Source organism: Drosophila melanogaster, chromosome X (assembly GCF_000001215.4).
Source record: "Drosophila melanogaster chromosome X".
Taxonomy (NCBI): domain Eukaryota; kingdom Metazoa; phylum Arthropoda; class Insecta; order Diptera; family Drosophilidae; genus Drosophila; species Drosophila melanogaster.
In genome coordinates, this window is record NC_004354.4 from 20,580,930 (window position 1) to 20,601,181 (window position 20,252).

At 41.6% G+C, this 20,252-nt stretch overlaps 1 protein-coding gene across 3 annotated transcripts in view; it reads right to left on the reverse strand.

Moving 5' to 3' along the window:
• Positions 1 to 9,322: 9,322 nt before the first annotated feature.
• Positions 9,323 to 20,252, reverse strand: part of RunxA (Runt related A) — a 33,522-nt gene continuing 22,592 nt past the window's right edge. For 2 of the 3 annotated variants that reach the window (NM_134556.2, NM_001272818.1), the window contains exons 3-6: positions 17,718 to 17,831; positions 16,147 to 16,263; positions 12,458 to 12,655; positions 9,323 to 12,221 (exon numbers count right to left, since the gene is read on the reverse strand). In NM_134556.2, coding sequence (NP_608400.2) covers positions 11,233 to 12,221; positions 12,458 to 12,655; positions 16,147 to 16,263; positions 17,718 to 17,831 — 1,418 coding nt within the window. In that variant the 3' untranslated portion in view covers positions 9,323 to 11,232. The remainder of the gene's footprint in view (positions 12,222 to 12,457; positions 12,656 to 16,146; positions 16,264 to 17,717; positions 17,832 to 20,252) is intronic. The other variant, NM_001042820.3, reaches the window with a different exon arrangement.

Genomic DNA, 20,252 nt, shown 5'->3' on the forward strand with positions numbered 1-20,252 from the left:
TCTTCAGGAACCACATCATACATTATCCTAATAAAGGATAATTCATTAGTATTTGAACTTTTTGGCATTTTTTGAAGTCTTTTGGCTGACGGACCGAGCGCCATTTTAATTGCTGACGATTTTCTCGGGCTTTTCCTGAATGCCCGTCCGCTAAAATATCTTATTGGGCATTTAATTACGTTGATTTGCGGGGTTTCCCTGCTCTTGAGTGAAATGCTTTAGTTTCGGCTTCCGCTTCAGCTTCGCTCCATCTTCCATCTTTTTTCTATTAAAAAATTCCGCTTCGTTTTCCATTTATTCGGTGGCAGGGGATGGAAAATGTTGAGCTTCGTTCTGTGGAATCCGCCGTGAATGTTTATTAATAAAAAAATTTCATAAAATCGATACCAGAAAATCTGGGAGATATTGAAGGCCGGCCTTGGACCCTCAAGAGAGGCTTTAAAGTGATGTTGAAATTTCTCTTTTACTCTATTTTCAGATATGTTTCACCAAGTATGAAACGAGTTCTTAAAGAAAAAGTTCTGACCCAAATCCGAAACTGCCGTACGTTGAAGTATTATTCTTCCTTCCCTGGCATATTGTTAAAAATTGGAATTTAATCACCATGTAGCTTTAAGTCTGATGATGCCTTCTAATTTATTATTTGCACCCGCAGCACCCTCCCTCGTTTTCTCTGCTTTTGTCGGGTAGTTTTCATTAGTGCAGTGCAGCCGCAGGACGAAGCTCTCGGCTCTTAGTTAAGTTGACTTGAGTTGAGCCGAGCTGAGCTGGCTTTGAAAAATCGACAAGGTAAAGTGGAAAAAGCGGAAAAGTGTAGCAGCGGAAAAGCGAAGGAGATGCAGAGACAGCGCACAAAGTGTGTGCGGTATCTTATTCGAAGTCCTGCGAGCCATCCACTGATCCACCCAGCGCACCGCCAGCCCACCAGATAACCAGCCCCCTGGTAAACCACCCACCACCCACCACCCACTCGACCACCTCGTCACTCATTATGCGCTGTGGCAGTCGCTGCCTTATCCTGACATATATTAGTATGGATTTTTAATGGATTCTGGCGTTAAACTAATGTCACAGCTCAGCTGCCGTTGTTGGTGTCTCCTCTGATGTGGTTCTCGGTGGTTCGGTGGTGCGGTGGCTCGGGGTTCCCAGTGGCAGAGTGGGTGGATTTGGGTGGTGCAGACACCAGACGGCAAGCAGGATCGTCCCGAAGTCTGTCGTTGGTCCAACATATTGTCGGTGGTTAGCGACTTGAAAGGCGATTCGTTTAAGCCCGGCAAACTATTAATTCTGCACTCAGACAGCAGGAGGTGGGAAAACTCTAATGTGGAAAATGCGCAGCAAGAGAAAGGTGGAAATAATGGGATGGAAACCTGAAGCGAACTTAATGAGATGGAATACATACATATGTACATTCATTTACATATGTGTGTTTCTTTTAAATGAAAGAAAAAAAAAAACTATTTGAGGCAAACTGCTTTTTTCATTATGCTACCAATTCGATTTTAATCTGGAATAATACTTGAAAATGGAAAATAATGGATATTTATCCTGCGTCAGTTTCTTACTTACCTATGATCTATTACTGCCATGATTGAAATTAACTAAATAACATAAATATTCTCCTAGTAGCGGAGGTGTCTTTAAAAAACCTTTTCTACAATATATTTTCTAGTTGCTAAATTATGAAAAACTATGATTAAATTTATTATATTAACTAATAATAATCTTGTTTTCTTCTAAACAATATGATGTAATTCGACATACACACTTAAAATCGAATAACAATGTCTAGTGTTGAATTTTATAATTTTTGTTCTTGACTGCGCCTTCCTTTCATTTTCTTTGTTGACCCCAAACATCATAATCCCCCGTCATATTTAACCCTCGAAAAGCGGTAAAATCTACCCAAAAGAATTCTTGACATTTCACCACTTCCCCATCAGTTGTCAGACCTTGAGACCAGGGCCCACGAATCCTTGAGTCCTTGATGCCACCACCCCCTAGGGAAGAACCTTTATCCAATGCCAGTACTTCAGCCCTCTTCCCCTCTCGCTCTTCCGGCCGCGAAGCATACGGAACGGCCATCTCACTCGCACACGCGGCCGGGCATGTGCCGAACATTTTCTTGAATAAATGTTGCGGTTAACCGCAACTTATAATTGGTCGAAATGCCTTACGCTTGCCTGCTCTCTCCGTGTGCGAGTGTGTGTGCGCTGAGTGCCAGGACCTTCCCTTAACGGGACTTTGCGACTGCGTGAGTGTTGGTGACTCTGTTTATCGATGGCAGCTATCAATAAAAAATTATTCATGATTTACTGGCAGCAAGAAAAGGTGTTTCTTGCGAAAAGACGAAAAAGAAAACAGAAATAAGAGAGTTGCACGTACATGGCAGAGCTTTTGCCCTGGCGCCATCTGGCGCCTTAACGGCGAATTACGGCCCGGAAAAAAAAACCAGCAACCATTACCCAAAGGAGCTGGAAAAAATTCCATCCACAATAACAACAAGTGCCCACGTTGGGCGCCAAAAAGTTGGCTCGCATCTTGAAAGACGCCCGCTAAATGACGGGGGTTAATGTCTACGTTAGATGTCTTCTGCGCAGACTCACGCATACATACACGCACAGGGGTCTTGTAGTCTAAGGTCCTTAAGACCAACCCGAAGTTCCTTCAGACGGCAATCTTGCTGACTTGACGGCATTTTTCTTAAGAAAACTTTCGCAAGCTTTGTGCGCTTATTATGTTTTTTTTTTTGTGTCGTGCACTTGCTTGCAATTTTTTTAATGCTTTTAAAAGTCCTTGGCCGCTAGATGGAGCCAGTAGTCGCAATATCGGTTAAATCTGCGTACCCATATTGCTGAGTTATTGGTTCTTAAAGTTTCTTAACATATTCTGTATCTCAACATTCCTAATGCTCTTCATTACGATGGCAAAGACATCTTATGACTTACGAATTGCTTTCATTCTTCATTTTTGGCGTCATTAACTCAGAATTCACTCTTAGTCTTATAAATTCTATGCTATGCCATGCCATGTCAAAAGTGTAAACTGCAGTCGGCATTGTCGGTTTTATGCCAACTTTTCTGCTTGTTTTTGTTGCTAATAAATAAACATGCGTAATGAAAACTAATGAATAATGTAATCATTTTCCATTTTCTAATTTTGATATTTTAATTAAAATGATTTGCAACTCGTAAAAACCACAAAACGATTTCAAATCATTTCGTTGGAGGTGAAAGGGGTCAAGGGTCGTGGATGGGTTAAGCACGGTGAGAGAGGGTTACCCCCTGAGGGGGGAGCACGGAGGTAGCTAAAATTTTATTCAAATCATATCATACATTAAAATGTTGTTGTTGCTGCGCTGTTGCGGACGCCATTTTGTTTTAAAATGATCGCATTTATATTGCAGTTGCCGAAAAATCAAAATCAAAATCATTTCTCGCCCAGGACATGGTCGACATTGTGTGTTTGTGTGCATGTGTGTGCCCCAAAACATGGCCAAAACAATATTTGTTTTGGTCAGCATATATCTTTATATATGTATGTGTATGTAGGTGTGTGTGTGTAGAATTAAACATTTACAGTGGTCGCTGGTCACAATTGTATTTAAGGTTTTCAGAAACATATCATTGTAAGTTTCTAAGTAGTTTTGCTACTCGTACTTAGTTAGGGCATTTTAATAAACTTTTTTTTTTCTTCATTGGCTTAATAGCTTACGAAGCTATCATCCATGTGGCTCTTTTCTTCCTGTGAATAATAGAACGTTTTCACTGTCCTAGAAGAAACGCTGGAAATTATTTTGGTGGCCATTAGATAATGAATTCACTTAGCTTTAGTTTCGCAGCGACCACTGTCAGCATAAATATATTTATAAACGCACTCGTGTTTGTGCGTTGGCCTTTTGTGTGGTAAACGCGTTCGCTCTTTGTATGACCCCCCTCGGAAAATGTACGCTTGGTGAGGGGGGATCAGGTCAAGGAGGCAGTTCTATTGGTTGGGGGGGGGGGTTCTCTTTTGAATAGCTCCATGTTTGAATTTCTACGCTGTTTGCTGTTGTTGCCGCCGCTTTTGGCCAGCAAATAATACAAATATGTTGGCATATAATGAATATAATAATGCACGCGAATGCATTTTATTAAATATGAAATATGATTTTATTTTCACCAATTGAGAATACACAAAAAAATAAATCTAATATCAAATGTGAGTGCCATGCGAATTGCAATTGCACGACGAGTGGGAAATACTCTGCCTACTCTAGACATATTGACTGCTAGAAACTTTTGATTGTTGTTCAGTTTTTTTATGGTTTATTTTAATTCGAGTTTTCACTGTACAGTACAGCTTGTATGGTTTTGGTCTACTGCACAGAGTTTCATCACATGTTTCATTTGAAGAGGGGTCACTAGTTGAGTAGAAGATTGAGCAGAAGCTAACTAACTGTCAACTTTGATTTCGGTCCGTTTAAGAAATAAAAAATAAATTCGAAAATTTCTGCACGCTTAGATCATTTCGAGGACCGCAAAACAAAATGTTATCTGAACTCAACCGATGCCTACGAATTTTGGTCAATTATTTATTTATAATTTTTAAAAGGAAATTCAATCATGCACACCACGCCGACTATTGCCGTCTCTGTCTGGGCTGCTGCTCCTTCTCGCTTGCACTCGCTCGAGTGTGAGCGGGACAGAGCTGTGCAAATGCAATCAATTTAGTAGCAAATTGCATAATTCGACTTCAATATAAATTTTCCAGCTTTTGCGCCTAAAATGTTGCCAAAGTGTCGCCTCCTGTTTGTCTCGCCTCTACCCTCTGCCCACTCTCTCTATGCCCCGTCTCCCTCTGACGCTCCAGATAGCGAGTATGTGTGTGTGTAGTCGTGCATTAAAATTAATTAGATTCGAGGGAGTAATTCCAGCGACAACCGCACGAATTAATTGATTCAAATCAATATTCGGCATTTCGGGCCATGCTCTCTATGGCTCGACACACAAAAACCCAACCAAAAACCAAACTCGAAACGTAGTCCTGCCACGCCCACACCAGCCCCACTTCCACACCCACTGCCGCCCCCGTTTTTTGGGCGGCTTTAGCGTTACCCATAACAAACCATATTGAATACGTGCTCGAATCGTTAAGAGTTCAGTTTCAGTTTGATTTGCCTGACAGTTTTAAACCGCCGTTCAACAGTGTCCACTCTAGTACACTGAGAGAAAATTGTAGCCGCGCACACACTTAATAGGTTGTTGCGTTAATTGCTACAAATTGGCATCGAAAAAAAAAGTCAGTAATTTGAGCTTTTCTCCAACAAGCCATTCAAATGGCGCTATCTCCATTGACACATTATTTTCTACAGTGTATTCGACCTATTCGACACTTCCCGCGCCCAAAAAACCCCAACACGGGACCCAAATGCAGCTGATTTCGGAACGCCTCGTAGTGCGGAATTCGCTGGAGGTGACACGCGGGCTCTAGGACCCAGATGATTGCGGCCAGTTGTGCAAGCCATATAGTTATGTGCCACATGCCATATGCCAACTGCCATTTACCATGTGCCACCTGGCCACATAGCCGAATGCATTTGGATTAGGGCCGGCATATACTCGTATGTATGTAAAGCGGTTGGCAAGCTGCGATTGTGGGAAAGAGATTGCTGGCCACATAATTTGCTTAGATGCGTCAATTGAACACGTCAGTGGATGGTGGGTGCCACAAGGAGTCCGATTGTTTTTCCAACACTTGCAACACTTTCGATTTCAAAGGATTGCAAGATTTGATTTGATGGAACTTGATTGATTCCTGATTCAATTTCAGTGCTAGCAATCGTGATAGATGATCTACTTTAAGCACCATGCAAGTGCGCCCGACCAGAGTTCCCACCTGTCATTTCCTGTCCTGACCTTTTGACCCCCTGCCGCCGAAATTCGCCGAACTGCATTCCTCGCGTTTTAACCTTTTTAACTGACCAGCAACCCAATGCAGCAGTCGATGGGGCGGGAAAAGGGGAAATGCGGAAAAGGAAGGGAATCGGATTCAGTCAGTCGGGGCAAACAAATATAATGCCGAAAAACGGTGGATGGGCGCGTTTTTGCCTGTCAAAGCGCGAATGCCAAAAATGTGCAACGCCAGCGGAAAAGCGGAAAATGAGGAAGCAAACAAAACAAAAGCAAGGGCAGCGTAGCGCAGGAACAAAAAAAATGGAAAACAACAATGGGAAAACCGCAACGAAGAATGTTTTCATACGCCCCGTGTGTCCGTGTGCCAAAAGGTGCAAAAATGTAGCAGCCGGTAAATATTTGCACGAGTAGCAGCAACAGATTTTCAAAGGCGTTTTAGGTTTGAATGGGCTTCCGCACGGTCAGATCTGCATAATTCTCTGCTGACCTCAGAAATCACTGCATTATTTGAATGGTCAGCGGCAGAATGGAGCGGGCAGATTGGCTCTTTTTCAACTTTTGTCGGTTTGTCGGAAAATATTACGAGTTTCATAATTAGAAAGTTTCCTTGCGCTGCTAATTAAGGCGGCTTCCTTCCGGTTTCAGGGTACAAGACAAGAAAAAAAGGTTTCACTCCCTTCCCTCCCTTATCACTCACTTCCATATTTCCTAATTGGCATCGTAATCAAATATACACCCATATGCAAAACACACACTCATACATAATTGAGGCGAGGGACTGGAGAAAAAAGGGTGGCTGAAAGTTGTTCTGGGCGAAAGTCTCGACATGTCGAGCAAATGAAGCGAGCAAAGATGATTTCCATTATGAGTCAGCCAATTAAAGAAGCAGGCGCAGGTGAACATTCAAAACGTTGCGAGGGCGGATCTGAGAGTACGGACTCGAAATTTTCGTTAAGAGTCTTTCCTTTATGCTTCCGAAAACTAATCGTTAAAAAAAGAAGACTGGAGTATAAGACGGATTACAAAACGTCATGTTCATAAAGACCCCTCCCTTCATATCCACCAATGTTTTATTTTTCAATTTCGAAACAATTTCTGAATAATTATCATCAATTCAATACCATATGCCTGTTAAAAGTGTGAACTATTTGAATTAGAATAAACTTATTAACTTGTTAATTGATTGACCAACTCCTTGATCGTCCCCACTTAGCGTTTCTTTCGCCTTTTTTTTACGTTTTTGTTAACTCATCCCAAATCATCTCAACTCATCCCGAGTCCCATTGTGAGTCGTATAATTCGGTTTGCTTGTTTATCACCTTAATTAAGACCCGACTAAAAGCGCCAGCAAATGGCTAATAAGAAACATGAATTTTATTCGTAAGACGCGGAAAGATGCAACAAATGGCGGCGAATGCGAGGACTCCACTCAACTTCCACTCCACTTGCCACTTCTCGCTTTCCACTCAACGCATCTTGGCTCATCTCGAGTCGGCCCTTAACTCCCCACTGGCCCCCAGCCTTGGCATTAACCCCTTAACTCCTTAACCCGTTTGCTGATGGTCGCCAAGGGATTTGCTCATATGAAACGTGTTAATATGCGAGGCGGCACACGTTCCAATTGGAATGGCTGCTCTTTGGTGGGAGGTTGGGTGGTTGGGTGGTGCAAAAGAATGCCCGTTGAGAGGCAAAATCAGCGTCTCAAGTGGTTTCCCCTAGCTCTTTGTTGAGCTTAGTTACACTGAACAAAATTATGTAGCTAGAATTGAAGTCGAATGACTACAAAGTATACAGCTAATTTATATTTACATACTTATAATTCTTGAGCAAATTAGATGCAGACACCGCATGCCATTAAACTAATTTAAGTAATGGATGATAAGAGTTTACTCTGACTTAAAAATGAATTGCAATATAATTCTATAAAAATTGATATATATGTACATAACTAAAATTTTTTATTATAAACTGGATATAAACTGCATAGCACACGGCTATATAAGACTAAGATAATAAGATAATAGGATCTGATAAGACTATCAGATAATAGCATTGATTATCTTTTGGACTTTAAGCAACATTTTAAAGAACACACTTCAATGATTTCAGACACAGAGATCAAGCATTTCTGTTGCCAGAAGAGTGATAAAAGTTTCAAGATTTGTGCCCTTTTCCAATTCTAAGTCATTTTCGGTCAACAGATACAGAGTGTACCAAACATGGATATTTAGCAGATACTTACTATAAGATCGCATTCGTCGGTTCATATCAAATATTACCAACTTTAAAGACTCCAAGTTAAATTGCTTAAAGATTTAAATTGCCCCTTCACACATAACATGTAAACTGCGGATGCTTTCGAAAACCATTATTTCCTGAATGAAGAGCACATCCAGCATCATAATATTTCTCTCAGTGCCCTCGGAGTCCTCGTGTGAGTCCAAGCGTCTGTGTGTGTCTTGGCGTTTGTTTGAAATTTTACCAAGCCTCGCAAGTAATGGGTAGAATTTTTAATTATTTACACTCACACACCCAGCCGAATACTTGACTGCGAGCTAATTTGTTATGCGAAACATCTTCGGCATGGAAATAATTAAAAAGTTTTTTCCGGGACTTGCCCCGGACTTCGGCCCCACTGTCTGCATGTCCTTGTATCCTTGCATCCTTATATCGATCTCTTATTTATCCGGCGCTCAATCCATGTGCCTTTAACCCCCTGTCGGCTACCATTTTGCGGTTATTCCGCTTCCTCTCCGATTTGTTACGCTTCGCGTCACGAAGTCTTGTAGCTCGACTGTATTTTTATGGCCACATATGTACGTGCGGGCAGGTGAGATCCGGACGGACTCCTCTGAATTTCGCCCGGTTCCGGATGGCGGACTGCTCGGTTTGCAGCTTAATTGGATGCCACAATGTGAAATAAATTGAGCAGAAAATTACGTTGCCCGCCAAATCCAAACCACACGGAATGGCATTAGAAAGAGGCGGCGAGGAGCGATGAGATGCCCAGGTGGCCAGTGGTTGTATCCCGACCAGGTCATAAGTTTTCGATACGGCCAATTCGTCCCGACGGAGTCGTAAAACGGCTGCCTGCAAAAGGGTCAGGACACTCCGAACTCGTTGTCTCACAGGATTGTCCATGAATATGATAAGAAAAGTATTCGTTGCTAATTGGATTTTTTCAAAGATATCTTGTCTATGTAAATTTTAAAGAGCTGACGCTCATTAAAAAAAAAGGATATATAGCATAACAAAACGTTATAGAACAACATATCACGGTTAACAAGATAAAGGTTGGGCAATACCCCCCTCCCCTCCCCCAAATAAATAAACTATGTTCACCATTTGTTATTATTTTTCATAATTTTATTTCATATAATTGTTGAATTTAAGTTTTATTTAGATATTTTTGGTTTAGTTTTCGGTTCCTCAAATAAAATGTTTCAGTTACATTTATTTCCTTCATTACAAAGAACTCTCATTGGTTGTTGATTCTTTATTGCACAAATTGTTGCTTTAATTTCTATATATTTAAATATGCGGGTTCTTGGCTAAATTATACACATAGTTTCGGTAACTCTTTTGGGATTTCCCATTTCTCTGGTATACATCAATTACACTTTTACTTCGATTCCGTTGGTAAGCGTGTGAATTCATATATATATATATAAATATATATGTATATATATATTAAAAGAATGTGCTATTTTGGACATTTCTAACCGATTTCTTAACCCTCCTCTTTCATTCGCGTATTACAGTGATTTTTTCGGAATTTAATTTGCTTCTCTTTTTTTTTCGTTTTACCACTTATGAACTAACAAAAAAAAGAATTACATTATAAGTTTTTAAGTGTCATAGATTGCGGTTGCGGGTGTGCGGTCTACCATTTAGTATACAGTTATCTCGTTATATGCATATTTATAGGTATATATTTGTTTTTCGGTTAGCTTAGATTGCACATGTTTATACACATTTAAAGGACACGCAGATCGAAGCACATGAAATGAACAGTAAACAAATTCACGAACATGGATTACGGCTTAGGAACTCAGACATACATCGGCTCTACGACCCGCCCATCAAGCAAATCCCCTCTCCCCCAGAATTATACTCTTTCCCACTCTCAACACTCATATCTTACACCGAAAAAAAAAAAAACAGTACAAATCACTTAAAATCAAGTTGACTTTGGCTTCACAGTGTTTACGACTAGTTTAAAGTTTCTATGTATTTTCTTCGATTTTTGGTATTCGTTTTCTTAATTCCGGTATTGTATCTCGGTAATGACTTATCAGCTAACATGACTAGTTTGATGGCTCGGGCTTACCACGCGCCTGGAAAAAATACAAAATACGAAATACAAAGAAAAAAAAGTAACTCGATACAGACCCACTGCTGTTTGAAATACACATTTTTTCCAGCGCGTTTTATGCTCTACAAATCCACTGAAATGTTTTCGGAAGGGCATACTTTCTGCCCTTCAAATTTGCTAATTAGTTCTGTCTTAGACTCTAGTTTATAGTTTTGACTTTTTTATTTAACTATACGCTATTGTGGAGGGCTTTGAAGCGCTCCGAAAAATTCTACTAAATGTTGATCATTTTCGTTTTACTTTATGGTCAAATGTTATAAAAAAAAAAAAAACATACACACACACACACAACTTCTAGAGTTTTAAAAACAATGCTTCAGATGCCTATTAGTGGGATATGAAATGTTTTACGTCCGCTAACACTATATACAGATAAATACTTTCTTCGGATTGCCAAAGTAAAATATTCACTTTTGGACATCCAACCCTTTTCTTTATCTCTGATAACATCTTTATTTTCCATCTATTTACAATTTATATTTTATAAAAGTGTATATGTGTATGGCGATTCCAGTTATCGATCACCGATCGCTTTTAAGTTAAGGGAAAGAGCATTTTATAACCGTTTTCGCACGTAATATCGTTGATTTTTCGATATGAAATCGATAGTTGCGATAGCATTAATGCACATTGCGTAAAGAGAATATCTTGCAAGCGGAAATACGGTGATACTCATTACTAAAATCGCTAATATCGGAATTTTTCAATTGATTCCCCTTTGAAAGGTTCGCTGCGAATCGGTAATCAACTAGCTGGACTCGCCCTTGACCCCCAACTATGTACAGATTAGAAGCCCCCAAAGCAGTTCATGCCCCCGCCCATGCCCATACCCATACCCATACCCATGCCCATGCTTAGTCCCACGCCCACTCCCGCCCCCATTCCCACGCCCATCCCCGCCTCGTGCTGCGGCCCGCCCCCCTCGCACTATAGAACCGCCGAGCCGCACCACAGAACCTGACCTCAATAGGGCCTCCAAACGCTGCCCCCATTGTCGGTGGGATTGTGGTGGCCGCGATGGGCAGCTAAGGCGGCCACCTGCCGATTACTGTTCCCGTCCTCGATGTTCCTCACCGAGGCGCCGCAGTTGCCGATCAGGGTCAGGTCGCCCGGATGGGTCACGCCCCCGCCGGCCATTATGTTGTGCTGCTGCCGCACGCCCACATTGCTGATGTGATCCATGACGCTCTGGAGCTCGCCGTGCACGGAGGAGTTCGGCGAGGCGTGGGCGGGCAAGGTGTGCGAGTGGAAGCCGTGGGCGGACTGATTGGCAGCGGTATACAGCTGGGAATACAGCAGACTGGCGGGCAGCACGGGGTACAGTGAGCCATTGCATCCGGCGGCAGCGGCAGCGGCACTGCCATGTCCTCCGCCCACCACCCCGGTTCCGCCGCCGTAGGCCGAGGCCGCCGAGTGTTGCGCCTGGTTGACAATGCCCGGGAAGTTCTGATTGGCGCCCAGCATGGCGGGATTGCCCACCGCCGAGGAGGCGCCGCCAGCACCACCGGCACCACTGCCCGCCGCACCACTGCCCGCATTCGAGCCCGCACCACCGTTGGCCGCCCCACCGCCCGCCGTGCTGCCCAGGTTCGGTGTGTTGGTGGTCAGCAGGTCCTCCTGCACCGGCGACTCCGCCTGCGAGCTGTCCGACAGGCTCCGCGGTCCATTCTGGCTGGAGTGCACATTGTACTCGTTGCTCGCGTTTGTGTGGTAGCGCGGCACCAGGATGGAGTTGCCGCCCGCACCACCGCCAGCACCTCCACCGCTGCCCGCTCCACCGCCGGCGGTTCCGGCTCCCGCGCTTCCGCCCCCGCTGGCCCCGTTCACCGTGGAGGAGATTGAGGTCTGGCCGCCGGCGCCCAACAGACTGTGGTGCGTCATCTGGCCACTGGTGGAGCCCACCAGGCTGCTCAAGTGCTGGTCGAGATCGCTGGCCGTCGAGTCGGGCAGCACTGCAAGAAATGGTAGTTGATGTTCAGAATTAAAAATTTGCTGCTAAATTATCTACGAAGGATCTATGGGTGCCAATTCTAAAGCTCAAACTTTTAAAATGCAGTTATTTTTTGTTTTCTCTTTTTTCGGAATTTGAAATTTTCATATTAACGATGAAATTTCTTTGTTATAGTTTAGACTGTTTTCTTGTGGATCTATTTAAATAGATCTTTTGGTTCAAGTAGCGAAGACTTACTCGGCACGCAGTCGCGATTGGTGGCTCCTCCGAAGTCCTGGTTGTTGCTCTGATCGTTAGAGGAGCAGGTGAAGCCCAGGGCCGGATTGTTGAACTGAGCGGAAGTGGGCGTGGTGCAGGACGATAATCCGCTGCTGGCCAAATAGGGTGAATATGCTGAGGCAGCTGATCCGTAGCCCCAGTGCGTGTTGCTTGCACCTGAAAATTACACAAATTTCGAGTATGTAGTTAATAAACGGATAAATGATTGAAATTAGTAGTAGCTAAGCATAGGATGCATTTAAAAAATTTAAACAGCTCCTAAAGTGGGTCGCAAAAAAGCACGCAATAAACGAACGAACCACAGGACACTGGATAAATACAAGATAATTGCGGATTAGCTGTAGCCCCCGACGAAGGTCGAAGGTCCTGCCCTGGCGATTTGATGGCCCATGTGGGCCGCTAATTGGAGGCCACCTCCTCTTCCTCCTCCTCCTTCTCCTCCTGCTCCACCGATTTCCGCGCATTATGCGGGACCTTTGCCGCCATTTTGCGGAGACAGGAAGTAAAAAATGAGCAGGATACACGACAAACAAATCAATGGAACGGACCAGGTCCTGCCGAAAATTCAGTTCAGTTTGTTTCGGCCATTTGGCCATTTGCTATCGGGGGCTGTCGGGGGTCAAAACAGAAGCCCGGTCGGGCAGCAAGAGGGGTTGGGGCGGAAAAGAAGAGTCAACATTTTGCGGGTCGCCGGGACCCATGCACAGATAATTAGGCTTAATTAATAGCCCATTCGGAAATTATTAATTAGTTTTTATAGGCGACGGGCGCGTTTTCGTAGCCGGATATTGATTTTGTGGTGGCTTTATTAATGCTATTGGCTTAAATGTTTCTACCTCCATTAATTACGTGGCTTTTTGTGTACAATTTTCTCTGTGGGATGTGGGCTACTCTACACCGCGTCTGTCATTATCCGTGCCAGTGTGCGTGTCCTTGCGTCTGTGTGCGCGAGTGGTTAGTCCTGCCTGTTTGTTGTCACACTGATTGACTTTATTTGCGCATATTTTGGGGCCCTGAATTATTAACCAGGCACCGGACAGCGGATCTTTTTGGGGTTTTCCTCGGAAGGTGGGTGGGGCAAATATTTTATTTGCTCGCAATGTGCTCGTTTTTCCAATCTAATCGAATTTATCACAAAGTGGGAAAGCTCCAGTTTCGAAATCACCTGACATTTTTGCGGCAGTAATTGGGCAAACATACCGAACGGTGAGTGGAAACATACCGCCATCAAAAATATAAAGGAAGCACTTCCCTTAGCCCGCGATAGACCTTCAATATTCCCTTACAAAATGTTGCTTTTCCGGTTGGGCTCCATGGTTTTCCTTTTTTTTTTTTTGTTTTTCATTGCGAAATTAATAAAATATATGCCAGTAATTAAGTCAAGCAGCGACTGTCAATAAAATTTGTTAATAAATAATTCAGGATACTTTGCTTTCTGCATATTTACAATTAATTTATGGGTAATCAGTATCAACAGACGCGTTCAGTAAACATTATTTACTTGTGTGCCGCTCCCCACGTACATATTTATGTGTGCTACATAATGTGGATTGCCTTTTCAGAATCCTGTAAATCGCGCAATTTGCATTTTGATTTGTGCACTGGGCTAGACAGTAAAATATTGATACAAAATGGACGTTTTCATGGGGTTGCCACGCGAAGTAGACGTTCAAATTGGCGGGCAATTTGCATTGATTGAGTTGCATTTTATATTTATGGCGGCTTTTTATTCACACGAGCATTTTAAGTCCACCGGAATCGATTTGGTCACGGGGCGGTAATGAAAGACAAGTGCCAAAGTGGCAAGTGCTTCAAAAAGAATGAATGAATGAAATCTAAATGCAACAGACAGTGTTGGAGTTGGAGTCTTAATTAAATTAAGAAATATACACGATTTGTATATTCTTACTAAAAGCAAAAAACAAGTTCGAGTTTTAAGTTTCGTTCAAGAGCGCCACCCCGTTTTAATCGTATGAAATTGCCTGGGAATTTCTTTTAATTTATGCGAAATTAAAATGCGCAAAAATAACGCATATAAAATAATAAAAAAAACACACTTCAGTGCGGAAAATGCACGAGCAGGCATAATTAATTGATGCTGAGAGCCCAAAGAAAATGAGTTCGGAATTTTAAATATTTTTTATGCACTTGAGCCAAGTTCTTTTCATGATTGTTTTCCGCAACAGTGGGTATTTGGCATTATGCATCACATATATTGGTTAAATATCGCATGCTAGCGTTTTTTATGCCTCTATCAGAACGCTTTGTCTTTGCGTTTTTCTACTTTAACATCGTTAATATGTTAATTTCATTATTTGCTGCTTTTTTAATAGCATCAAGCTCTAAAGAGAAAATCACATTTGTAGCTGTCGCCGTTTTTTTTTTTTTTTTTTTTTTTTAGCCCCAGGCAGCTAGTTTTTGGGGTAGGGGTCAGTGTCGTCTAGTCCGGCTTTTGTTGCTGATGTTGTTGTAATGCAATTAATTGTCAATTTAAATTGAAACATCAAACTTAATATAAATGCATTTTAAAATGTACAATTAAATTTGTTTCACCTACGCGGGCACATGTGCAAAAACAGCAAGAAAAATTGTGTCTCCCACAACATTAATTATTGATTTTGTTATAAATATTCTATTATTGGAGCTAGGGATGAAACCGGGATGAAAATAAATAGTTTACCGAATTGGTTTATTATAAAAATAAAATATGTTAGAGTGTGTGAAAATAAGCTTAAAAAATCACGAAAAAAATTAAGGTCTGATCTTAATCCATGTCTTGGCTTATTTATGAAGTAACATATTTAATTTAGTGGGTATCAACGCCGTCGACCCATTTTTAAAAAGAAGCACCCCCCCTTTTCGGCTTAGTTCCGAGCTGTCAAAATTGGTTTACATTCGCTTGGTTAAATGCATTAAATTTATTTGACTGCGTACTTTTTCATTTAAATCATAATTTGTATGCGAAGCTCTGATTTAACAGCGCTTTTTTAGGCATTGACTTATTCCACTTCCCCCTCTCCAACGATGTGTGTGTGTGTGCTTGTGTTGTTTGACCAACGTTTATTTGTTTGTATAGTAAACTTTGGTTAAATAAAGTGGCCAACAGTTTAACAGCAACAATAACAACGAGCCCACTTAGCCCAGAAAAAGTCTATATGGCACGGTGACCCGCAACTTTACCACATTCAAATGGCTGTCCAATACGCGAAAAAAGTGTTTAAAGTTTTTGCACTCATTAACCGGTGACGTATGTATATATATGCAGTCAGCAAAATATATTGTAGGTAGTAACTAAATAAATTAATGCTTTATTGTTCGGACTAAAGACTTGAAACTCCACCAATGTATAAATAATATTTGGGTTATCGTTTGCTGCATATTTTCAATAAATATTTGACGGCATCATGCTAATTAAAGGATTAAGTGCCATTCGCCGCACTAACGTCGTAGCTTTACATGACTGTGATTTAGTGGCCTTGTGATTCCACATCTCCACATTTCCCTCCCAAACTTCCCATTGCATCCAAGTGCATTTGCTTTCACCTGCGGTTACCACACTTCGATAGCACAAAACCCAGTACATTTAGCATTAGCAATCTAAAATGAAGTCAAGAGATACGTAAAAAGAAATTAGAAAAGTTACTCACTCTGACAATTGCCAATGGGCGGCATCCGGAAGCCAGAAAGTGGATCCGTGGAGAAATGGAACGGTCGTTGGCCAAAGGCGAAGTGGAACTGCTGTTGCTGTCCTAAAAGGGATAACACTAAGTTTTTTTCAGTTATAATTTTCTGTCCTTAACTAAATGGTTTTATTGCACTGGAACAGAGATCGATTGCAAATAAACGGTGTATGAATTGCCAACTTATTGATAGCTCAATAATCAAAACTGGCACTTAACTAGTTCAGTATTAAAGATTAAAGTCGCATGAATGAAACCCCTTTTTGAGCTCGAAACTTTTTGCAATTCATATTCATATTCGCCATTCGCATTTTGCAAGCGTTCAGTGTACCAAATGTGTGTGTGGTGTGTGTGATTGTATAGATGACTGTATTCGTTTTTCTCTGTCTGAGTGAAAACTTAAATGACAAACACTTGATGAGTGACATTTTGTTGCTTTCGAATCACTTAAGATCTAGGGACGGGCCTCCCCGGATTTCCAAGACCCCAAAGACCACTATCGAGAATGGATTTTGTATGTATATGCACGGGGTATGTGAAAGTGAAATGACAATGGCCCAAAAAACTTTCTGCCAACCGGCGACGCTTTTGGCTAAATTTTTGGCACGCACTAAAATCCTGCGGCGGCTGCAGTTATCTGCCAGCTTGTATTCATTATAAAATAATAACCCTTTGTCTGCAGCTTAGAGTCTTGTGTGCGCACTATCCATCCACCCAACTCCCCTTTTTTTGGACTCTGTCTGGCATTCAGGGCATATAAATCATTTCATGGATTTGTATTCGGACCGAAACCAGATTACACAGACCAGCAAAACTTTGCTCTCTCCTGCCAAACGTCTGAGTCCTGGAACAAACATATGCAAAGTAATGTATTTGCATCCTTATAAATATGTAACGGGCAGGCAGAGTGTGTGATAGAGCTGTCTAATGAATATTCCTTCAAGATATTCGGCATTCTGAAGTGAAGTGAAATGAAGTGAAGTATTAGCAAGGAAGTGTCCTTGCTGCATCAGCAAAATCCCGAGTAAGGACTTCAAGTGCTCGAATGTCCTGCAGTGTGAGGTGGTAATATCTCAGAAGTGCCCTCCAACTTTCCGTTCAGCGATGAGCTATTCTTCAGTCAGCTATTTTTATGCAAAACAGAAACTCAGATGTATTACTTGCGGAAATCGAAATAGGCTTTGAACTAAAGTCTAGAAAGAAGGATACATCTTTAATTAGCCGAAGGATCTATGGAGATTTACACAATAAATTGTTTTTCTTTAGTTAGGTTACACAATAGGCAGATAGCCTGTCATCACTGACAGCAGTAAAATCCAAATGCCCCAGCTCCGAAACTCCAGCTACCAAAACTACAAGACCTCTAGCTTGTCTGCATCCTGAGAATTGCCTGCTGTTGCAGAACAATTTATCTATTTGGCAACTAATAAATTGCTATGCATTGTCCTGCAAATGAAATAGCTGGGCCCCAAAAGGGTTCTTGGAGGAGGAGGAGGAGGACCCACCCCAGATCGTCCTTTCCTGCAGGACATACTTACTTGTCTTGGAACGGGGTTCGCGTGGCCCATCGACAGTCACTTTGATCGCCTTGTTGTAGGTGGCTATGTGCGGTGGATTCGTTGACACGGTGATGGTTAGCGTGAAGCTTTTCCCTGGAAAAACAAGGGAAAGCGAAACAAACAAATTTATGAGATTTTTCTAGCTAATGCCTGCCAGACATGCAAATCGATAAACATATTTTTGGGGTTTTCTTTTGGTGTTTTTTTTTGGGGGGTATTGTCACATCGTAAATGTGTTGGCCATAAAACAATAATCGTTTTGGCAGGAGGTTTTCCTTTTTTCGGGGCTTCTTTTACTAGTTTCTTAATCGATGCCTACGGTTTTATGATGACAGTTGCAAAAGCAAATTTATGTATTGGGGGGGCACCAAAACTATGAACATCTTTCAGGTTGATAATAACAATAATATTTCTTTTAACTCTTCAGTAATATTTCATTTTGCTTAGAAATTAAATTTATGTATGTACACATTTTTAGTGCTATGCAGTCTTCTTAAACTCCATGTAATTTCTCAGTTGTGCTCCCTTGCTAAAATTCGATTCCGTTCCCTTTTCACCTTTCGAAATGCTGAATTAATTACAATTTAAACTGATTTAGTCTGTCGACCTCCCTAAAAAACCCTTCACATATGCGTATATCGCTCCCCAAGATTTATTTCGTTTGCGCCGCAGTTTTCTTTTAATTAACTTGTTTCACCCAGTCATTGTCAAGTGTTGCCAAGGCCTCTTTGTCCGCAGCTCCTGCCATTTTTTGTCTCCCAGGATTCAATTAAAAGCATTTCAGGCTCCTTGAGCCGCCGCCTTCCTGTGTTTTCCCGCCTTGTCCTATGACAACGCGATCTGGGGGCTGGAGGTTTGCTTTTTAAGTTGACAAACAAAGCGTAAATCATTTCGGCACATACAAATAAACCGCCGACGTCCCCAAACCCCTATGTGTATGTGTATGTATATATACATATGATGTATAAACGCAGACGACGAGGCTTACATATGTCCTGTGCACATTTCACTGAACCAGGACAATATCTTCCTCTCCGCTTTCTTAAAAAACGAAGTCTCAAGTGGCAGCCCAAAGATGTGAAAACACTTTTGTGTTCATTTGCCAGCAAGTGCAGTTCATTGTTGCGCAATTCTTTGACACTTTTCGTGGGGTTTTCCCGGCCGAAAAGTGGGTACTGCCTGAAAAGTTTTTCAATTGGCAATGGATAATCGATCATTAACGCGAGCAATTTACAGAAAAAGTAGAATGAGACGATTTTTTCGATGGGAAATCACACTTGTCAGAAGTTGAAGAAGCTGCTGTTAATCCATTTTCGCAGCAGACAGCTGGAGTTTTCTTAATGCACAGATGAATTTAAATCTTAAAGTAAATGTTACATTACAAATGTTAGGAAATGTTGGAAGGCTATAAACAGCTTTCAGAACGCTATGATATTCACAGAAGTTTAAGTGAGAATTCACCCTTTTCTTGGGCGATTCAATTATAATCGGAGTGGCGGCTTTGACCCAATTGATTGCTAATCCCACAATAATTCCCGCCCCAAACCCGAAAAGCATTCATCTTAATCTCCACCGAAAGTGCGACAAATGGAAATGTCAACACTTGAGGAGCAAAACATTTCCGTGCGGGTGTGGCGGCATTTAAAATCAAATCCTGTTGACAAATAACCTGAAATCCTAGCTGGCAAATCCCCGGCAATTTACCGTTGCACAGGCGTCATAAATCAATTTGGGGGTAATGAAAGCATACACACACACACACACACGCACACGAACGCACACACCCACGTGTCGCCCAAGACATAGATACATACGCACACAAAGACGTCTGTCAATAGATGAATATTTAAAATATACTCGTTTATTGATCAAAAAGATAGGAAACTAGTTTTTATAAATTTGTCCTTGTAAAAACGTCGAGGAAGTACACATATTTTGTTTGATTTTTCACCATTTCAAATGAAACACAAAATATCTTTTGATTCGGCAAAACAAGTATTAAGTTATTTTAACTTACCCCTAAAATAATGTGTTGCTTATTTACGGCATAGCCTTTGTATTGCGATATTCAACTTCGAGTTGGCCGAACAGAAGTATCGTTTTCAATATTGCTAAACCGTTTTATCTGAGAATAAGAGAGGCAACCCTTATTCTGAGTGGCTTCCCCATAAGTCATTGTTCCACTTCACTTCTTGGCCAAAAAAAGACTAAGCCCTTGAAAGCTTCGAAAGCCAGGCAGTAAGCCGCTCCAACACCAAAATAAAAACATTTTGCGGCTTCTTTGGTTATCATCTTTTTATGTTTGCTTATTTTGATTGCTTGTTGATTTCTTGTTTGTGTTTACCTGAGGGTGGATATATGCTCGAATGATTGATTGCAGGTGTGGCATTTTTGAAAGAGGCACACGATGAAGCAGGGATAGGCTTTTTAAATATGTTCTAGAAATAGTTTTCGATGTTTTGGCTAAAATCTCAAGCAAACAATTAGAGCGCTTTAAATGTGTTGTAATTTTCC